This window comes from Neomonachus schauinslandi, chromosome 4 (genome assembly GCF_002201575.2).
Source record: "Neomonachus schauinslandi chromosome 4, ASM220157v2, whole genome shotgun sequence".
Classification (NCBI taxonomy): Eukaryota; Metazoa; Chordata; class Mammalia; order Carnivora; family Phocidae; genus Neomonachus; species Neomonachus schauinslandi.
In genome coordinates this window covers 126,782,254-126,797,665 of record NC_058406.1, presented here as the reverse complement: position 1 = coordinate 126,797,665, position 15,412 = coordinate 126,782,254, and the positions used below count along the sequence as shown (strand labels likewise).

Genomic DNA, 15,412 nt, shown 5'->3' with positions numbered 1-15,412 from the left:
ACCTGGGAGGTTGTAACGACCTATAACCATTTTAGTTGTTTTCATCTGTGCTGCAAGCTTTGTCTTAGAGCACACAGGCTGACGAAAACAAGGAAACAGGTCCAAAGAATCCTTGGCCGCCACCCCCGGACCTTGATTCTACTAGGCACTGAGCCATATACCATTTTTGATGGCTCCAAGATATCAACTCAGTTCATGAGGCCTTCTAATGTTAGAGAATCTGGTGGGCTTAAAAGTTTCATTCCCAAAATTCCCTGAGGCATGAGGCCTTCTAACGTTAGAAGCCATTTAGGAAAGCACTTTGCACAGAAAGATGCTTTCATTAGTTCATTCTCCTCAGGTGAAAGTGATCTACTGGGTGGCCTCCCAATTATTTCATGAAGCATTCCCCAAATCTGCTGCTGTGGTCTGCATGTGACACCCTCCCCAGGAACCGCTTACCTACTACCATCTTCCTATCTGTTCCTGAGAACTAGAACCTTCTTGGCAGCACAATAAATTCCAACTAAGACCCCCTCTTCTATCTGTGTCTGCTGAGATTATTTCAGAAATCTTTTCCTACTGTGCATCTCCATAGTCCTTGGCCATTGCCTCAAATACAAGTCACTCCATTGTCTATTACTCTCATTCACTCATGTCCATGCTGCTACTGGATTTTTCTCTCCTGATCCAACCACTTCCTGCTGTTCCTTGACCTCCAGAGCCATGTTCTCTGGAGTACCTGTGGTGGTTCATGTTCTTATTTGCCCAACACCCCTTCCTCCACACTTTCCAGTAATAAACACACCTACCCTAGCCACAGGGAAAAGCGGGGAACCCAAAATGGGTGAACCAAAAACTGACCCAGAAATGATCATGCTACCAAGCCAGATTGGTCTAGGTATCTCCTTGGGATTATTCTGACAGAACTTCCAAGTGACCATGTTCTCCGCCATGTAAGTAAATTCCAATTACAACAGGGAAGAATGAAGCAAGCTGAAACAAAAGAGAAAAAAGATGTGTTGAGAGTCCCAATGAGGTCAAATGCCTGGTTCTAGTTTCTAAGATCCACAACACACTCCAGATCCTGAAGCTTCTTTTTTTCAATCTGTTAACTTTTAGCCCAATATATCTTCTTTTCAGTCACCTGCAACTAAAAGAATTACAACTAATATAATCCATCCCACTATAAATAAACTCCCCTCCATCCTCAACTGTTACACCCAACATCCCCTTCACCAGTTGCTTTGACTGTATCATAGCCCTCCCCTCAAACCACCAATCTCCTTCAGCTCTCTTAGGAGGGGCTGACAATCCCCTCCCTCTCCAAACCATTACAGTGCCACCCTACTCCTGAAAAACCCCTGCTCCTTCAGCCATCTTTCCCTCCACCCGTACTGCCATTAGTCTCCCCATTCATTCATTCATTCAGAAAAGGAATCTGGCTCCCAGTCTTCCTTGCATTGGCTCTCCTGATCTCATCACCCATGTGGGAGAGCCTCCACTAGCAGATCCATGACTGCCGTGTCTCTCCTGACCTTTTCTCCGTCCTTTCAGTGTGAAAACTGGTGTCCCCTCCTATGTAAATGTAACACTCTACCTATGTTCTGGTGGATCCCAAACCACAGAGACCTCAGTCCATCATTCCCACCTCTTCCCATCGCCCCAGTGTCTTCAACCTCTCCCTCTCGTCCCTCCTTCTTGTCATCTAAACATGCACAACTGTCACATCATTTAAAAGCAAACACAAAACCTACCTGGATCCTTTATTCCTCTTTAGTTACATACCCTGCTCTCTCTTCCTCTTCAAAGCCAAACTTCTTGGACGCATTTACACTCTTGTTTCCCTATCTTCACTTTGCACCACTCTCTGAAATGGATCTCTCTTCTATCAGAGAAGCTTTGACTTGGGCCCTTGATGTATTAAATAAAGCAAGATTAAATAAAGTGAAATAAGTTATAGGTTAAAGGAGAGAAAGTCTACGTTGGGCCTCTTAAGCTTCCAGAGTCATAAGATCACAGTCCTAGCCCTAAGGACATAGGAGTGGTCTACGTGGGTCACAGACTTTCATCATCTTTACCAGCCAGCCCTCCCTCAACCACCTCCAGGTGTGATGTGTCATCTCCTGCCAATCTTTCCTACTAGTAACAACACTGCATTATGAATTTGGTTTATTGTTTCCATAGCAGTAAAAATTATACTCAAGGAAATTATATAATTTCCAACTATTAATGGAGTGAATTTGCTTCCTCATAGAAATATAATTTCTTCCTTACAATATGAACACAATTTTGTATTTTAAAGAAACTTACTGTAAATGATATAACAATGGCATTTAAACAGATCAATCACCTGCTTAAAAAAAAAAGTGCTGTGTTTCTCTCAGGGCAGGACTATCCTCTGGAATGGATTAGGTTGACAATCATTGCTCCCTACAAGTTCAACATCTTCCTGCTAAGTGAAGCTCCTGGAGTAGTACTTACATGAAACAAGAATGGGTTTGGCAAACAGATTACCAGCCCCGTGACTTTGGGCAAACTGTTTAACCTCTCTGAGCCTCAGTTTCCCGATTTAAATTAAAATAATAACACCTATTTCATAGGGTTTTTGTGAAGACTAAATGCTCTAACCCATGTGAAAGCAAAATACCTGGAACGTAGTAGGCATGCAACAAACAGTTCCTTATCCTTCATCCTTCTGGAATCTAGGAGAGGTGAAAATGCAACAGTCCCACTTTCGTTCTCACTTTTTTTAGGCACCTTCTTGCATTTCAGTCTCATATCCTCTCAGAAGTGTTTTTCATCCTCGTATAGGTCTAAGGTGGCCAACTAGAGATCTTTCAGGGCAAAGATCATCTTTCTGTTTCTTTTGTATTTCTCGTAACTGTAGCAACCCTATGCCAAAGATCTTCCTGGATAGGCCCAAATCCACATAATCTGCTTTTTGTCCTTTTTCTATATCATTGGAAGTATCCTGAGAATCCCAACGTCTGAGGGCCCGAGCTACATTTGCCAAAAAATCACTTATCCAGAATGTGGTTACTGTACGCTGTATAGTACTGTGGTCAGCACTGGGCTGGACACAAAACGGCCTCCAGAGTGGGACATACCTGAGCAACCAGTCTGCTTGAAAGAAGCCTCCAGAGCCCCAAGGGCCTTGGTAAGACAACTTTCCCCACTACCATGACCCAACCTGAGAGGATTCAATGGCAGTCACCCCTCCTTATAAACTCCTTAAGAGGCCAATCCTAAAAAGGAAGTTAAAATTAGAACAGATTCCCTGCTTTCCCCTAAAAGACCATGAGAATAATTCCACCATGCATTAGAACACTTTCCACCTTGGTACCCTCCAGAAGCAAACCTCCAGTGTCATCCATTGTCACCATCTTCTCTTCCCCCACATGATTCTGCTCATCCCCTTGGTGACATAAACTAAAATCCAACCCCCTGGCCCCTAAACCCTTCTATACTTTATCCCCTGGAACCCCACCTGTGTAATCTGCCAAATCCTCCACACCTTCCACCACTTTCTGAATATTTTCTTCACCCTCTAATGCAGTAGCCTGCTACAGCTCTAACTGAAAACTGAAACCTGCTTTCCTTAGTGCCTTGTCAAGAGGTGGCTGTTTCTTCCCTCTCACTCCTCACATACCACCGGGGGTGGAGTGGGTGTTTTTCATGATCCTTATGGCTGATCACAGTTTTCCTCCCTCGCTCAAAAACCCCAGCTCTTCTGGAAGCCCATGCCCTCCAACTATACCACCCACTATCTCCCTGTGGCAATCATCTGCTAAACTCTCTGACTCCTCTTCATTTATGTCAGACGTTAGCACCTGGCTCATTTCCTGGCTCCCTTCCCATTCTACTCCTCCAGTCATTCTTGGTGACTGAATATCCATGTAAAAGTGTGTGTCAAGCACCCTAGCTTCCTGGTGCCTTGACTCCTCCCTTCCAGTACATTCCTCCTCCATTCATCTCAGCACTTCCTCCCTTCATCATATCCTTGCCATCTCCTGGCCAATGACCAATGACAACATGTGAACTCACTCCCAGCATCCATCTCCCTGCCCACTTCCTTCTCAACCAACTAGCCCCACTCCAACCATCTTCAACCCCATGGGCGCCCCCCATTCAGAGGCCCCAGCACTATTTCTCTGTCCTTTGCATCTGTCAGAGAACTGGCAAGGAAGAGATGGCATGTTCAGAAGGGTTTGGCTGGAGAGGGTTTAATGAAGTGCGTGTTCACAGGGGAGTGGGCAGGTGGAGGGAACAAACAAGAGATAGGGAAGCTCCTGATGATTACAAATGTGGGAAGCCATTATCACCAACAGCCTGAAGAAGCCAGGGAGAGAATGAGCTCACTGAGCCCAGGGAGAGCTGAACAGAGAAGGATTACCTGACAAGGTCTAAGATCACAGAAAAACACAGCCACTGCCAGAAACAGTAAAGCAAGGAGGAATCAAAGGACAATAAATCCCCAAAACTCTCCTGATTTTTGGCCAGTGCCTTCCCTTGGCCGAATTCAACTAGAAGTCAGAGGGCAAGGGAGCCTCAGGGATGCAGTCTGTAGAGGTTTGCCTTTCACAGCAGAAAAAGGTGGACTGTAGGCTGGAGGGTGATAGAGGATTGGAGCACAACCGTGCCTAACAGCGTTCACTTCATTAGCCCTGCCCTCATCTGCAAACATCCTCAACATCCTTGCCCCTCTACCACACAGGCCTTGCAAAACCCAGCATTCTGTCTTCTCCACACCCGGATCCAAGTAGGGGGTGTGACTGGAGACAAGTGTCACTTTGAATTTATGTCCACAAGTCTCAAGGAGGCTCTGCTTTCTGATTATGTTCCCCCAATCCATTCACCCTCCCACAGTTTTACCCCATCCTCTCTTCAAACTCCATTGTACCATCCCCACTACTGATGATTTCGTTTCATATTTTACTGAGAAAACAGAAGCGATCAGAAGAGGTACAAAATACAACTGATTTATCATAGACTTAAATGCAAAAGCTAAAACTGTAAAGCTCTTAGAAAAAAAAAAAAAACACAGGAGTAAATCTTTGTCGCCTTCCGTTAAATAATGATTTTTTTTTCAAGATTTTATTTATTTATTTGAGAGAGAAAGAGCAGAGTAAGAGAGAGAGCACAAGTGGGGGGGGGGTAGGCAGAGGGAGAAGCAGGCTCCCCGCTGAGCAGGGAGCCCATGCAGGACTCCGTCCCAGGACTCTGAGATCTTGACCCAAACAGAAGGCAGATGCTTGGGACTCCATCCCAGGACTCTGAGATCTTGACCTGAGCAGAAGGCAGATGCCTAACCGAGCAGAAGGCAGATGCTTAACCGACTGAGCCACCCAGGCGCCCGTAAGCAATGATTTCTTAGTACACAAAGAGCAAATGATAAAAGAGAACACAGATCAATTGGGCTTCATCAAAATTAAAAACTTTTGTGCTTCGAAGGACACCATCAAGAAAGCAGAAAGACAGACTAGGAGAAAATATTTTCAAATCATGTATCTGAAAAGGGACTTGTATCTAGAATATATTTTAAAAACTCGTAACTCAATGAATTAAAAAAAAAAACCCAATATATAGCAAAGGATTTGAAGAGACATTTTTCCAAAGATATACAGATGGTTAGTAAGCACATGAAATGGCTACTAATCAACAGCATTAGTAGAGAAATGCACGTCTAAGACACAATAAGATACTACCTTACACCACTGGGATGGAAAAAATTAACCAACAGAAACTAACAAATGTTGGCAAGTTTGAGTAGAAACTGGAACCCTCAGACATTGCAGTGGGATTGTAAAATGGTGCAGCCCCTTTGGAAATCAGTCTGATAGGTCCTCAAAAAGTAAAGCATAAGGTTGCCATGTGACCAGCAACTCTAGGTATACACCCAAAAGAACTGAAAACAAGCGTTCATATAAAACTTACACACTAATGCTCACAGCAGCATTGCTCACAATCACCAAAAGGTGGAAACAAACCAAACGTCTATCAACTGATAAATGGATAAATAAGATGTGATATAGCCATACAATGGATATTATTTTGCCCATAAAAAGGAATGAAATACTGATACGTGCTACAATATGGATGAACCCCAAAACCCTCACTTATCTTAAGTGAAAGAAGCCAGTCACAAAAGACCACAATTCTATGTATGTGAAATGTCAGAATAGGCAAATCTAGAGAGGCAGTAAATCAGTGGTTGCCAAGGGCTGCCAAGACCGTGAGGGAAAACGGAGAGTGAGTGGTAACATGTACAGGATTTTTTTTGGAGGGTGATAAAAATGCTCTAAAGTTAGAATATGGGGATAGCTGCACAACTTGGTGGTTCTAAGAACCACCAAATTGTAACTTGAAATAGGTGAACTGTGTGATATAAATTATAAAAAATATAAAATTTTAACTTAAAATTTTAAAATTTGTTTTCAAAAAATACAATTGAATCCTAAGAGACAGAATGCCTAGATCAGTCATAAAAGTCAGCGAAGGTTTCAAAGAGATCACACATGAATGAGACTTGAAGGCACAGTGGGAGTATGCTGGGTGTATGAAGAAGATAGGAGAAAACATTCCAGACAGAAGCAGCAATAGGCTAAAGCTGCAGGGAGCGTGGGAAGAGAGCGTGATCTAGAGTGTACAGTATGTGGAGTCAGAAATGCTCACACTGAGATTGGGTTTGAGCCTGTCTGGGTAGGCAGGGTCAATTCACGAAGGGCTGTTTTGTCCTGCTAGATATCCATGAAGGAAGAGGAAAACCACCAAAAAATTTTGAACCTGTTAGATGTATCATTCTAATGTAAAAACTGAAAGGTGATTTGGAGGTAAGTGAAACTAGTAATCATTTGACCAGAAAGGAGAACAGTAATTGCTAACGTGTAGAGAGCCCTAACTCTCTACTAAGCACTTTCCTGGACTCATCCCATGCAATTGCATTGCATTTAATTACAATCATCTTCTCTTTAATAGATGATAGCTTCACAGCTTGGTCCCTTGCCTCCTTTAAGGTCTTCAGGCAAATGTAACTTCCCTGTGCTTTCCCTATTCCCTTTGTTTATTTTTCTCCAGTACCCTCATCTCAACTTAACATGTTTCACTTTCTAAATCCTGTTTAAAGATCCTCTCCCCTCTCTAGAATGAAAGCTCCTAAGAACAGGTTAATTTCTATTTTTCCTTCAGTTCTGTATCCCCAGTGCCTAGCATATGAGTAGATGCTCAATATTTTTTGAATAAATGAATACATAAATAAATGAGGAAATCAAGTCTCAGAGATTAAGTAATTTGTCCCACCGTCATTCAGGTAATAAGTGGCAGAATTCTGACTCAAAAACCCATCATCTTAAACCACTCAACAATTCAACAAAGTTGTAATTTTGTAGGTAAAAGGTAAGTCTCCTCCTGAGGCTGTGGCAGTGGAAAGGGGGAAAAGGAAGCGTGAATTACCTGAGCGTGATAATAGTTTGGACGTGGAAGGATGCTGAAAGGTATCAGTCCAGGATGATTTTGGTTTCTAGATTTGGCAAATGGGTAAAGAACGGTGCGATTTAAGAGAAAGAAGACAAAGGAGTCTTGGTTTGGGTAGAAAGATGAAAGAGGAAGATCTGTCTAGTCCACAAACCTTTTTTACCATCTCTCTAGATTACTAAGAAATGTTGTTAATAAGTATCAAGCAAGTAAACCCAAACTAATCCTGATGGTCTTCAGTGAGAGGCAGGGAGGGATGGGGATGGGTAGGTGGGACGGAATAGGAAGTATTCTTTTTAAAAAAGAAAAAATAAACTAGTTCAAGCTTTCAACAAATGGTTTGTTGTTGTTGTTGTTGTTGTTGTTTTTAGTCCCCAGGAGTGCTTAAAATAACTCTGAAGTTAATTTTTAAGATGCTAAAACTGAAGCCTGGGTGGCTCAGTCAATAAGCGTCTGTCTTCAGCTCGGGTCATGATCCTGGGGTCCTGGGATCGAGGCCCGTGGGGTTCCCTGCTCTGCGGGAAGCCTGCTTCTCCCTCTCCTGCTCCCTTTGCTTGTGTTCCCTCTCTGGTTGTCTCTCTCTCTCTCTGTCAAATAAATAAAATCTTTTTAAAAATAAATAAATAAATAAATCCGAAGAATGCATCTTACCCTTGTGTAGTTAGGCTGTATAGTCCTATGTTTAGATTACCGTGGTGGTGGCTTTGGCTTACAAGAAGCGACAATCTATATAGAAGCAAGCACTGACACCCAAGCCCAGAGTGGCCAGGACGGCGGGAAGGCATGCTTGCGGCCACGCACGCCACAGCACGTGGCCATTCTCGACCAGCCGCGGAGTCAGCCTGTTAACTAGGCGCAGGAAGCTCGCGCCTCAAACGAACGACTCCCAACCTCCATCCTGGAGCGGAGCAGTGGGCGTGCCGCTCCTATTCCTTACCCAGGAGGGGCCGTGGGTCGACGGCCTCCGGTCCCCAGGCGGCGCTGTGGGCTCGCAGGGGCTACCCCGGCACGAGCGAGCCCCGTCTCCCCGGTGCGCATGCTCACCCCCGCTGCGGGCTTGCCTTCTTTTTTTTTTTTTTTTTTCCGGGCGGCCCCGGCGGCTGCGTACTGGCTGTGGGATGGGAAGTGAAGCCCCAGCGACCGGCAGCGGCGGGGCTGTGAGGAGCAGTCAGGGGGAGGCAGCGGCGGCAGCTAGTCGGTGAGCAGCTGGAAAGAGCGGAGCCGGGGAGGAGCACCTGCAGGCACGGGCGGTGGCTTCACCATGGCGATTCGCAAGAAAAGCACTAAGAGCCCCCCGGTCCTGAGCCACGAATTCATCCTGCAGAATCACGCGGACATCGTCTCCTGTGTGGCGATGGTCTTCCTGCTGGGGCTTATGTTCGAGGTGAGTCCGCCCCGCGCCCCAACCGCCCCGCCGCCCCTTCCTCGGGCTGCCAGCCTCGGCCCCTCGGCCCCGGACCGCGGGGGACCGGACCGGGGGCAGCTGCGGGTCCCCCGGACCCCTAGGTACAGGCCTGCCCTGCCCTGCCGTGCCCCACGCCGGCCTCGGGATGCCGAGCCCCGGCAGGCCTGGCCGCCGCCCGCAGGAGCGGGGGGCCGCCGCGTCGCTCCCTTAGCCGCCGCGCACACCCAGCCCCCGCCGCCTTCCCCGTCCCCGTCCCGTCCCCTCCCGTCGGCCGCGCCGCGCAGTTCCTGGTTGCCGCGAAGGGTTACGTGGCAGCCGGCGAGGGGCCGGCGGGCGGCGAGGGCGGCCCCTGCGCTGCCGAGCTGGCTCCGGGCAGGCGGCGGGTGGCCGGCCCTGGGCGCCGAGTGCGTCGGGCCGGCGAGGGCTGGAGATTAGTGGAGGCCAGGCCTCGGGGGGCCCTGTAGGACCGAGTTTGGGATGAACGCGAAACCGACGGAGCCGGGCGTCCGCTCCCTATTTGAAGGGCGGTGGCCGCGGGGCAGCGAGTGATCGCCACGAGTTCGGCACACTGAGGCACACCCGATTGTTTTCATTCTTCTCTCCCAAACTGGTATTATTGCCACTTCGCGAACTTTTTGCCGTGCTCTTGCTTTTCCCTTAAAGAAACAAGGTCTGATCCATAAATCTCGCTTCTGAACAGCAGTGCCAAGAAGCCGAGTGATTTTCTTTTTGTTTCGTGAAATATGAGAGGATGGAAATGTCAGGAGTGTGTAAATTCTCTTCCCACATATCTAGTATTTTGATGACTTATTTAACAGCTGTTGAATGTGGGTAATAAACTTTGCAAGGTGAACGTGTATATAACATCCTACGGTTTTCTTTCCCTCGCTCCTCAGTACACACGCCCATTCCTTAACTTCTTTTCCTTTTAAATTTTTCTGTATAGACGCTACGCCCCATCAAATACACTGATTATTTTACTTTTGTATTGTTTGTCTCTCTCCTCATGAAATATAACCTCAGAGAGGGCAGAAACTTAGAGGTTTTATTACTCTGCTTCCAGTGCCCAGAATAGCACCTGAGACGTAGTAGGTGCTTAAAAAATATTTGTTGGATGAATGACATTAAAAATTCTTGAGGAAAACTGGTAGAATGAGACTGCCAGTGACAGCCGAATACTTTTTTTATGAATAAGATGAATAAAATTTTTAGGTGGACTCCACGTGGGTTTTAAAATCTTATTAGGTAACTTAACATTTTGTCTACTTTTGCTTCTCTTCTCAAAGGCTTTTCTGGATCTAGACAGATGTTTTTATTCCTGACAGTGTCATTTATTCCACTTAGCCCACGGCTCAGGAGGTAGTAGGTATGGTGGAAGGGAAGGTAGAAGGAAACTAACATATGTCCCACGCTTTTAGGCTGGCCCTGTGCTACTTACCTATTTTGGGTGACCTAAGTCTAAGCCTCAGCTTTTCAGTGTAAGGAAATAACAGCACCTGTGGTATTCTCAGTCATTGTTAGGTTACAGGGATCAGATAATATGGTGTGACTGCATCTGATGGTTGTTTAAAGTACTATATGAGTGTATCATATTAAAAATGCAATTCTAAACATTTGTACTCTCTGAATTTTATATTTATACTTTCTGTTTTGATATTAGAAGTAATACTTTTGTATGTACAGTATATTCAATTTTGTAAAACTTTTCATAACCCATCTCCATATGGTAAGAATTCCTGACTTTAAAAATATGATCTAAGAATAAAATTACCTGCAGGGTATATTTGCAGTGCTTTGAGTAAAATGGAATATTAATCAGAAATCCCGACACTTAGAAATGGTATAACTTTGCTTTTATGTAAAAGTTTTCATAGTCTCTTACCGCGTTTCTGTGGAAGTTCACCACCTATACCTTGCCTCACGTAGCAGTGATTTCTTTTTTTTAAGTATTTATTTAAGTGGGGGCTGTTTAGGGGGGGGGGGGAGCAGAGGGAGGGGGACAAGCCGACTTCTGCTGAACATGGAGCCTACCACGAAGCTCAGTCTCACAACCCTGAGATCTTGACCTGAGCCAAAATTGAAAGACTCTAAACCACAGAGCCACCCAGGCACCCCATGTCAATGATTTTTTTAATAGTGAGTGGATTTTTGCTTCTATGTAAATCTGTAAAATTTATAAATCTAAGTAAACACAACAAAGATCTAAATAGAAGTTTTTAGTTCAAAAGAGAACATTAAAGTAATATACAGAAGAAGGAAGTTTGTGCAAGTTGTACCATGTTATCTACGTATCAGGGAAAAATTGACGAAATTAGTTTAGCTATTTGACTTTTAAAATAATTGCTGCTGAACCTCAAAATTAACATAACTATAGAATTACAGTATTTGCGTTAAAATAATAGAGAAGTTGATGTTTTTGCAGTAGAACCTGTTAAGCCCTTTGTGTGAATATATTGAGAAAATGTCAGAGGATTTACGAAGAAATTGACAAAGTGATAACAGCTACTGTATTACTAACCAAAATGAAAAATCAATATAAATATACTGTAGAAGTGTAGATGCTGTAGTAAAGGGGTCCATGTTCAAGTTAGGGCTCTGCAGCTTGCTCACAGGGTGACCTAGGGCAGATCATTTTAACTTCTCAGAACTTGTTTCCTTTCTGCAAAACAGGGCTCATTGGGTTACTTGGAGAATTAAATTAATGTGTATCATGGCTTTAGTTCAGTGCTTGGTTTACAGGAGCCATGCCATAAATAGTAGCTATTATTATTCATTAGATATTTATCAAAGTTGAAAATAGAAGACAGCGTTTTTAGGTGAGAGAAGGGTCCCATGGTTAGCATCTAAAGAGATTATATGTAAAAAGGTTAATTAAAAAAAAGTAGTCTGTTTTGGAGAAATCTAAGTTTAATTTCTGGGAAACTTCATGTTACCAAGAATTCCTTGTAAATTTTGAAATCATGGTTTTAATACAGTCAGTATCTGTCTACATAATGCAAATCATGATCTTTAGTTAATGGCTTCCTATTTGAGTTGGGAAAATTTGAACAGTTGAAAAATAGAAGGGTGTTATGAATCCAAGTGAGGATAAAAGGAGTGAGGAGTTAGGGGTTTCCAAGAGGAATATTTTCTTCTGGAAGGGAGCTTCTTTGCAGGAGTCTAGGTGGTTTGTGCTGTGCAGATTTGGGGGAACATTTACAATTACAGCTATCTTGGAACTGTTTTGGAGGTTTATTGTATTTTTAAGGATGACATGCCTTAATGCTAACATTTTCTTTCCATCTCACTTATTTTTTTTTTTATTTTTTAAAGATGTTATTTATTTAATTGAGAGAGAGAATGAGAGACAGCACGAGAGGGAAGAGGGTCAGACGGAGAAGGAGAGCCCCAGCTGAGCAGGGAGCCCGATGCGGACTCGATCCCGGGACTCTAGGATTATGACCTGAGCCGAAGGCAGTCGCTTAACCAACTGAGCCACCCAGGCGCCCCTCCATCTCATTTATTAAGAACTTAATTTTATTTAAGCTTAAGGTGATGGGGAAGTGAAATGTGATATTCAGAAATTGTCTTTATCTTTCGGGCATATAGGCAATGTAGTAAATCACACCTTCCTCTGACAAGTACAGTATAATTTTAACAAGAAAAAAACATCAAGCCCAAACTGGTGACCTCTTGATTAAGGAAACATTAGGATATTCATGATACTACATACAACATAGAATTAGATAATGCCTTAGACTTTGTGGAACCTGTTCAAGATGTATCTGAGTAAGTTTCATTCTTGTAAATGGAAAGCAGTGTTATAAATGTCCAAAACTGTCATAAACTCAGTTATGTTTACTTTTGAGTACATTATATATTTCTGCAGCATATTTTATTCCAAATTAATTTGCCTTACTATTAATTGATTGTAATATTAGGTGAAAGCAATGCTTGCTGAGGTGTGAGGCTTAGGAGGCCTGGAAAAGCTAGTAGCATGATTTTTCTGTAAACTTTTTGAGGTGTGTAGTTTGTATTTTTCCTCTTGCTCTACTTTTAATGACACATGCTAAAGTAGCTGGAGGCCAGATTGTAATTTTATTTGGAAGCCTACCATAGAAAGATAATCTAATTTTTGTTGCTTTTGGTATTTGATATTAAATTTATCTGAAGAATTTTACTTGTCATTTGTAAAGGACTCTTGAGAAGTTTTCTTAGCTATGATAGTGGTGACGTCATATTCTAAACTAGAAACAGGTGTGTGGAGAACGTATGTATGTGTTAATATATGTGGAGTCTAAACAAAGATATCAAAAAATGAAATTTGATCATCAGTCAACTTTATTAAAAATGATCACATAAAAGCAGTATTGCCCTGGAAACCCATGCCATCATTCTGCTCTAGTGCATTCATGTGAATGACCCAAATGATAATACCAGAACCCTTGCTGGCCTTTTCTATTCAAGTGACCTTTCCATATCTACGACGGTTAAGCAACTCACTTTAGTGGCCATACCGTGGACTTTATCACGTAGGCCTGCCTTGTTTCCAGATTCTGAATTCCAATATAGCAAAGCTCAGCCACAACCTACATGTTTCACCTCCTTCATTCTACTGCTCGTGTGCCAACTCTCCACCTAGTATAAGCTTTTATGGTGCCTTGGCCCCCTCATTGCTTTGCTTTCTTCCTGAAGACTTTAACTGCTTGTCCACACTCACCCCAGGCCTCAGCTCCCTTCCCTCTTGGTCTTTTCTCCATATTAGCCCTGCAAATATCCAACCATCAATTCACTGCACCCTCTGCCTTTTCTGTGCTTTTCCATTCATGGATTGCTAAGGGTTGCCAGAGAAAGTCGTAACTTGTGCTGATAGATTATATTACAAATCAAAGGCTTCTAATCTCAGACATCAATAACACCCAGTGATCTTTTTTACTTTTCTCTGGCCAGCTCCTTTCCCTATAGGAATGATATAAATACTCATTCAAGTCCCTAATCATGCTGAACAGATCTCATTGCTTTTTTTTCCACCACAGGGAAAATAAGAGTTTACTAAATGTGTGTTTCTTCACTTTTCCTGCCTTTTGAACTTACCTGTCTCATCCATTGCTACCTTCTTTCCCATCTAAGAAGAAAACTTCAAGATTAACTTCTAGCTCTATCCTTACATTTCATTTCTTACCAGATCTTTCTATCCATTGTCTCCTTAAATGTTTAATTTCTTCCTTTTCCCTGGCACCTTCCTGATTGCCCCCACATAAGCTCAGTCTCTCTCATAAAAACAACATAAATCTTGACCTGGCATCTATCGCTGGATACCACTTTGTTTCTCCTGTGTTCTTCAGTCTATGGTATGGTTTTTGCTCTCACTGTTTCATTGGAATCACTCAAGCCATGACCCCTGATGGCTTCTTAAAATGTAGTTCATTGTACTCCTTTCCTGCCAAGTCTCTTTTGGAACTTTGACTTTATTAACCACGCCTTTTTGAAATGTTACCCCTTGGCCTTGGGGGCATCTATCTGTCTTCATTCTCTTCCTGCCTCTCTGATCATTTCTTCTTATTTTGCCACCAGCTTTTTCTCTGCCACCTTCATGGTTCTGTTGTCCTATTTCTCTGCAAACACTGTGCACTCTCCATAGATTATTTAAATACCCCCACAGCTTTAACTACCTACTCTAAGTAGAGACTCCCAAGTCTTTAAGCAAGGGTCTCCCTGCAGAGTTCAAGTCTTAGGCTTATCTGCCTATTGGTCTTTCCACCTGCATATCTCACAGAAATCAGTCTGTCTAAAACTCAGTTTTTTCTCTTTTCCCCAAAAGCTGCTGCCCCTCCTGTATTCCACATTTTATTAATAGTATTACTTTCACTTGTTCAAGCTGTAAGTATCCATACATAATCTTTGACTCTTCCCTCTCGCTCCCCACGCCTTATTCTGCCCCAAAAGTACTGTCTCTGTCCCACTACCACTGCCTTAGTTCAGGCCTTATTATCTTTCATGTGGTCTCTTGCAGAAGTCTTATATTTGACTTGTGTACCTACTCCAGTTTATTTTTTATTTAGTATTTAATCAACAGAGATGATCAGTCACCTAACATGGGTCAGGCCCCATGCTGGGCTCTAAACATACAGTGAAGAAACAGGCATGGTCCCAGATCTTATGGAGCTTACTTTCTAATGAGTGTGACAGAAATTAGTAATATTATCACACCAAGAGTATGTGTTTTGAAAGAAAGGAACACAATTCTCTGAGATAATCTAACAAAGGACGTTAGATCATCTCTGAGATAATCTAACAAAGGCTTCCTTGAAAAGGTGTGATTGAACTGAGATCTGAAGGGGGAAAGTTTTCAGTAGGGTTTCCGATAGCACTGCATGTGCACAGACCCTGTGATGGGAGGAATCCAGGAGGCAGTGGTCTGAGGTAAGGCTGGAGAGGCAGAGGGGAAGGATCATAGATTATTGTATGGGCCACATTAAAGATTTTGTTCTTCAGGCACCTGGGTGGCTCGGTCAGTTGAGCGTCCAACTCTTGATTTGGGCTCAGGTCATGATCTCAGGGTTGTGGGATCAAGCC

At 43.4% G+C, this 15,412-nt stretch overlaps 2 protein-coding genes across 2 annotated transcripts in view; one reads left to right on the top strand and one right to left on the bottom strand.

The window, feature by feature from the left end:
- Positions 1 to 8,438, bottom strand: part of XKR9 (XK related 9) — a 92,297-nt gene extending 83,859 nt beyond the window's left edge. The window contains exon 1 of the mRNA XM_021688634.1: positions 8,390 to 8,438. The gene's annotated coding sequence lies outside the window, so the exon portion shown is untranslated. The remainder of the gene's footprint in view (positions 1 to 8,389) is intronic.
- Positions 8,439 to 8,514: 76 nt separating this feature from the next.
- Positions 8,515 to 15,412, top strand: part of TRAM1 (translocation associated membrane protein 1) — a 32,303-nt gene continuing 25,405 nt past the window's right edge. Inside the window, exon 1 of the mRNA XM_021688633.2 lies at positions 8,515 to 8,836. Coding sequence (XP_021544308.1) covers positions 8,714 to 8,836 — 123 coding nt within the window. The 5' untranslated portion in view covers positions 8,515 to 8,713. The remainder of the gene's footprint in view (positions 8,837 to 15,412) is intronic.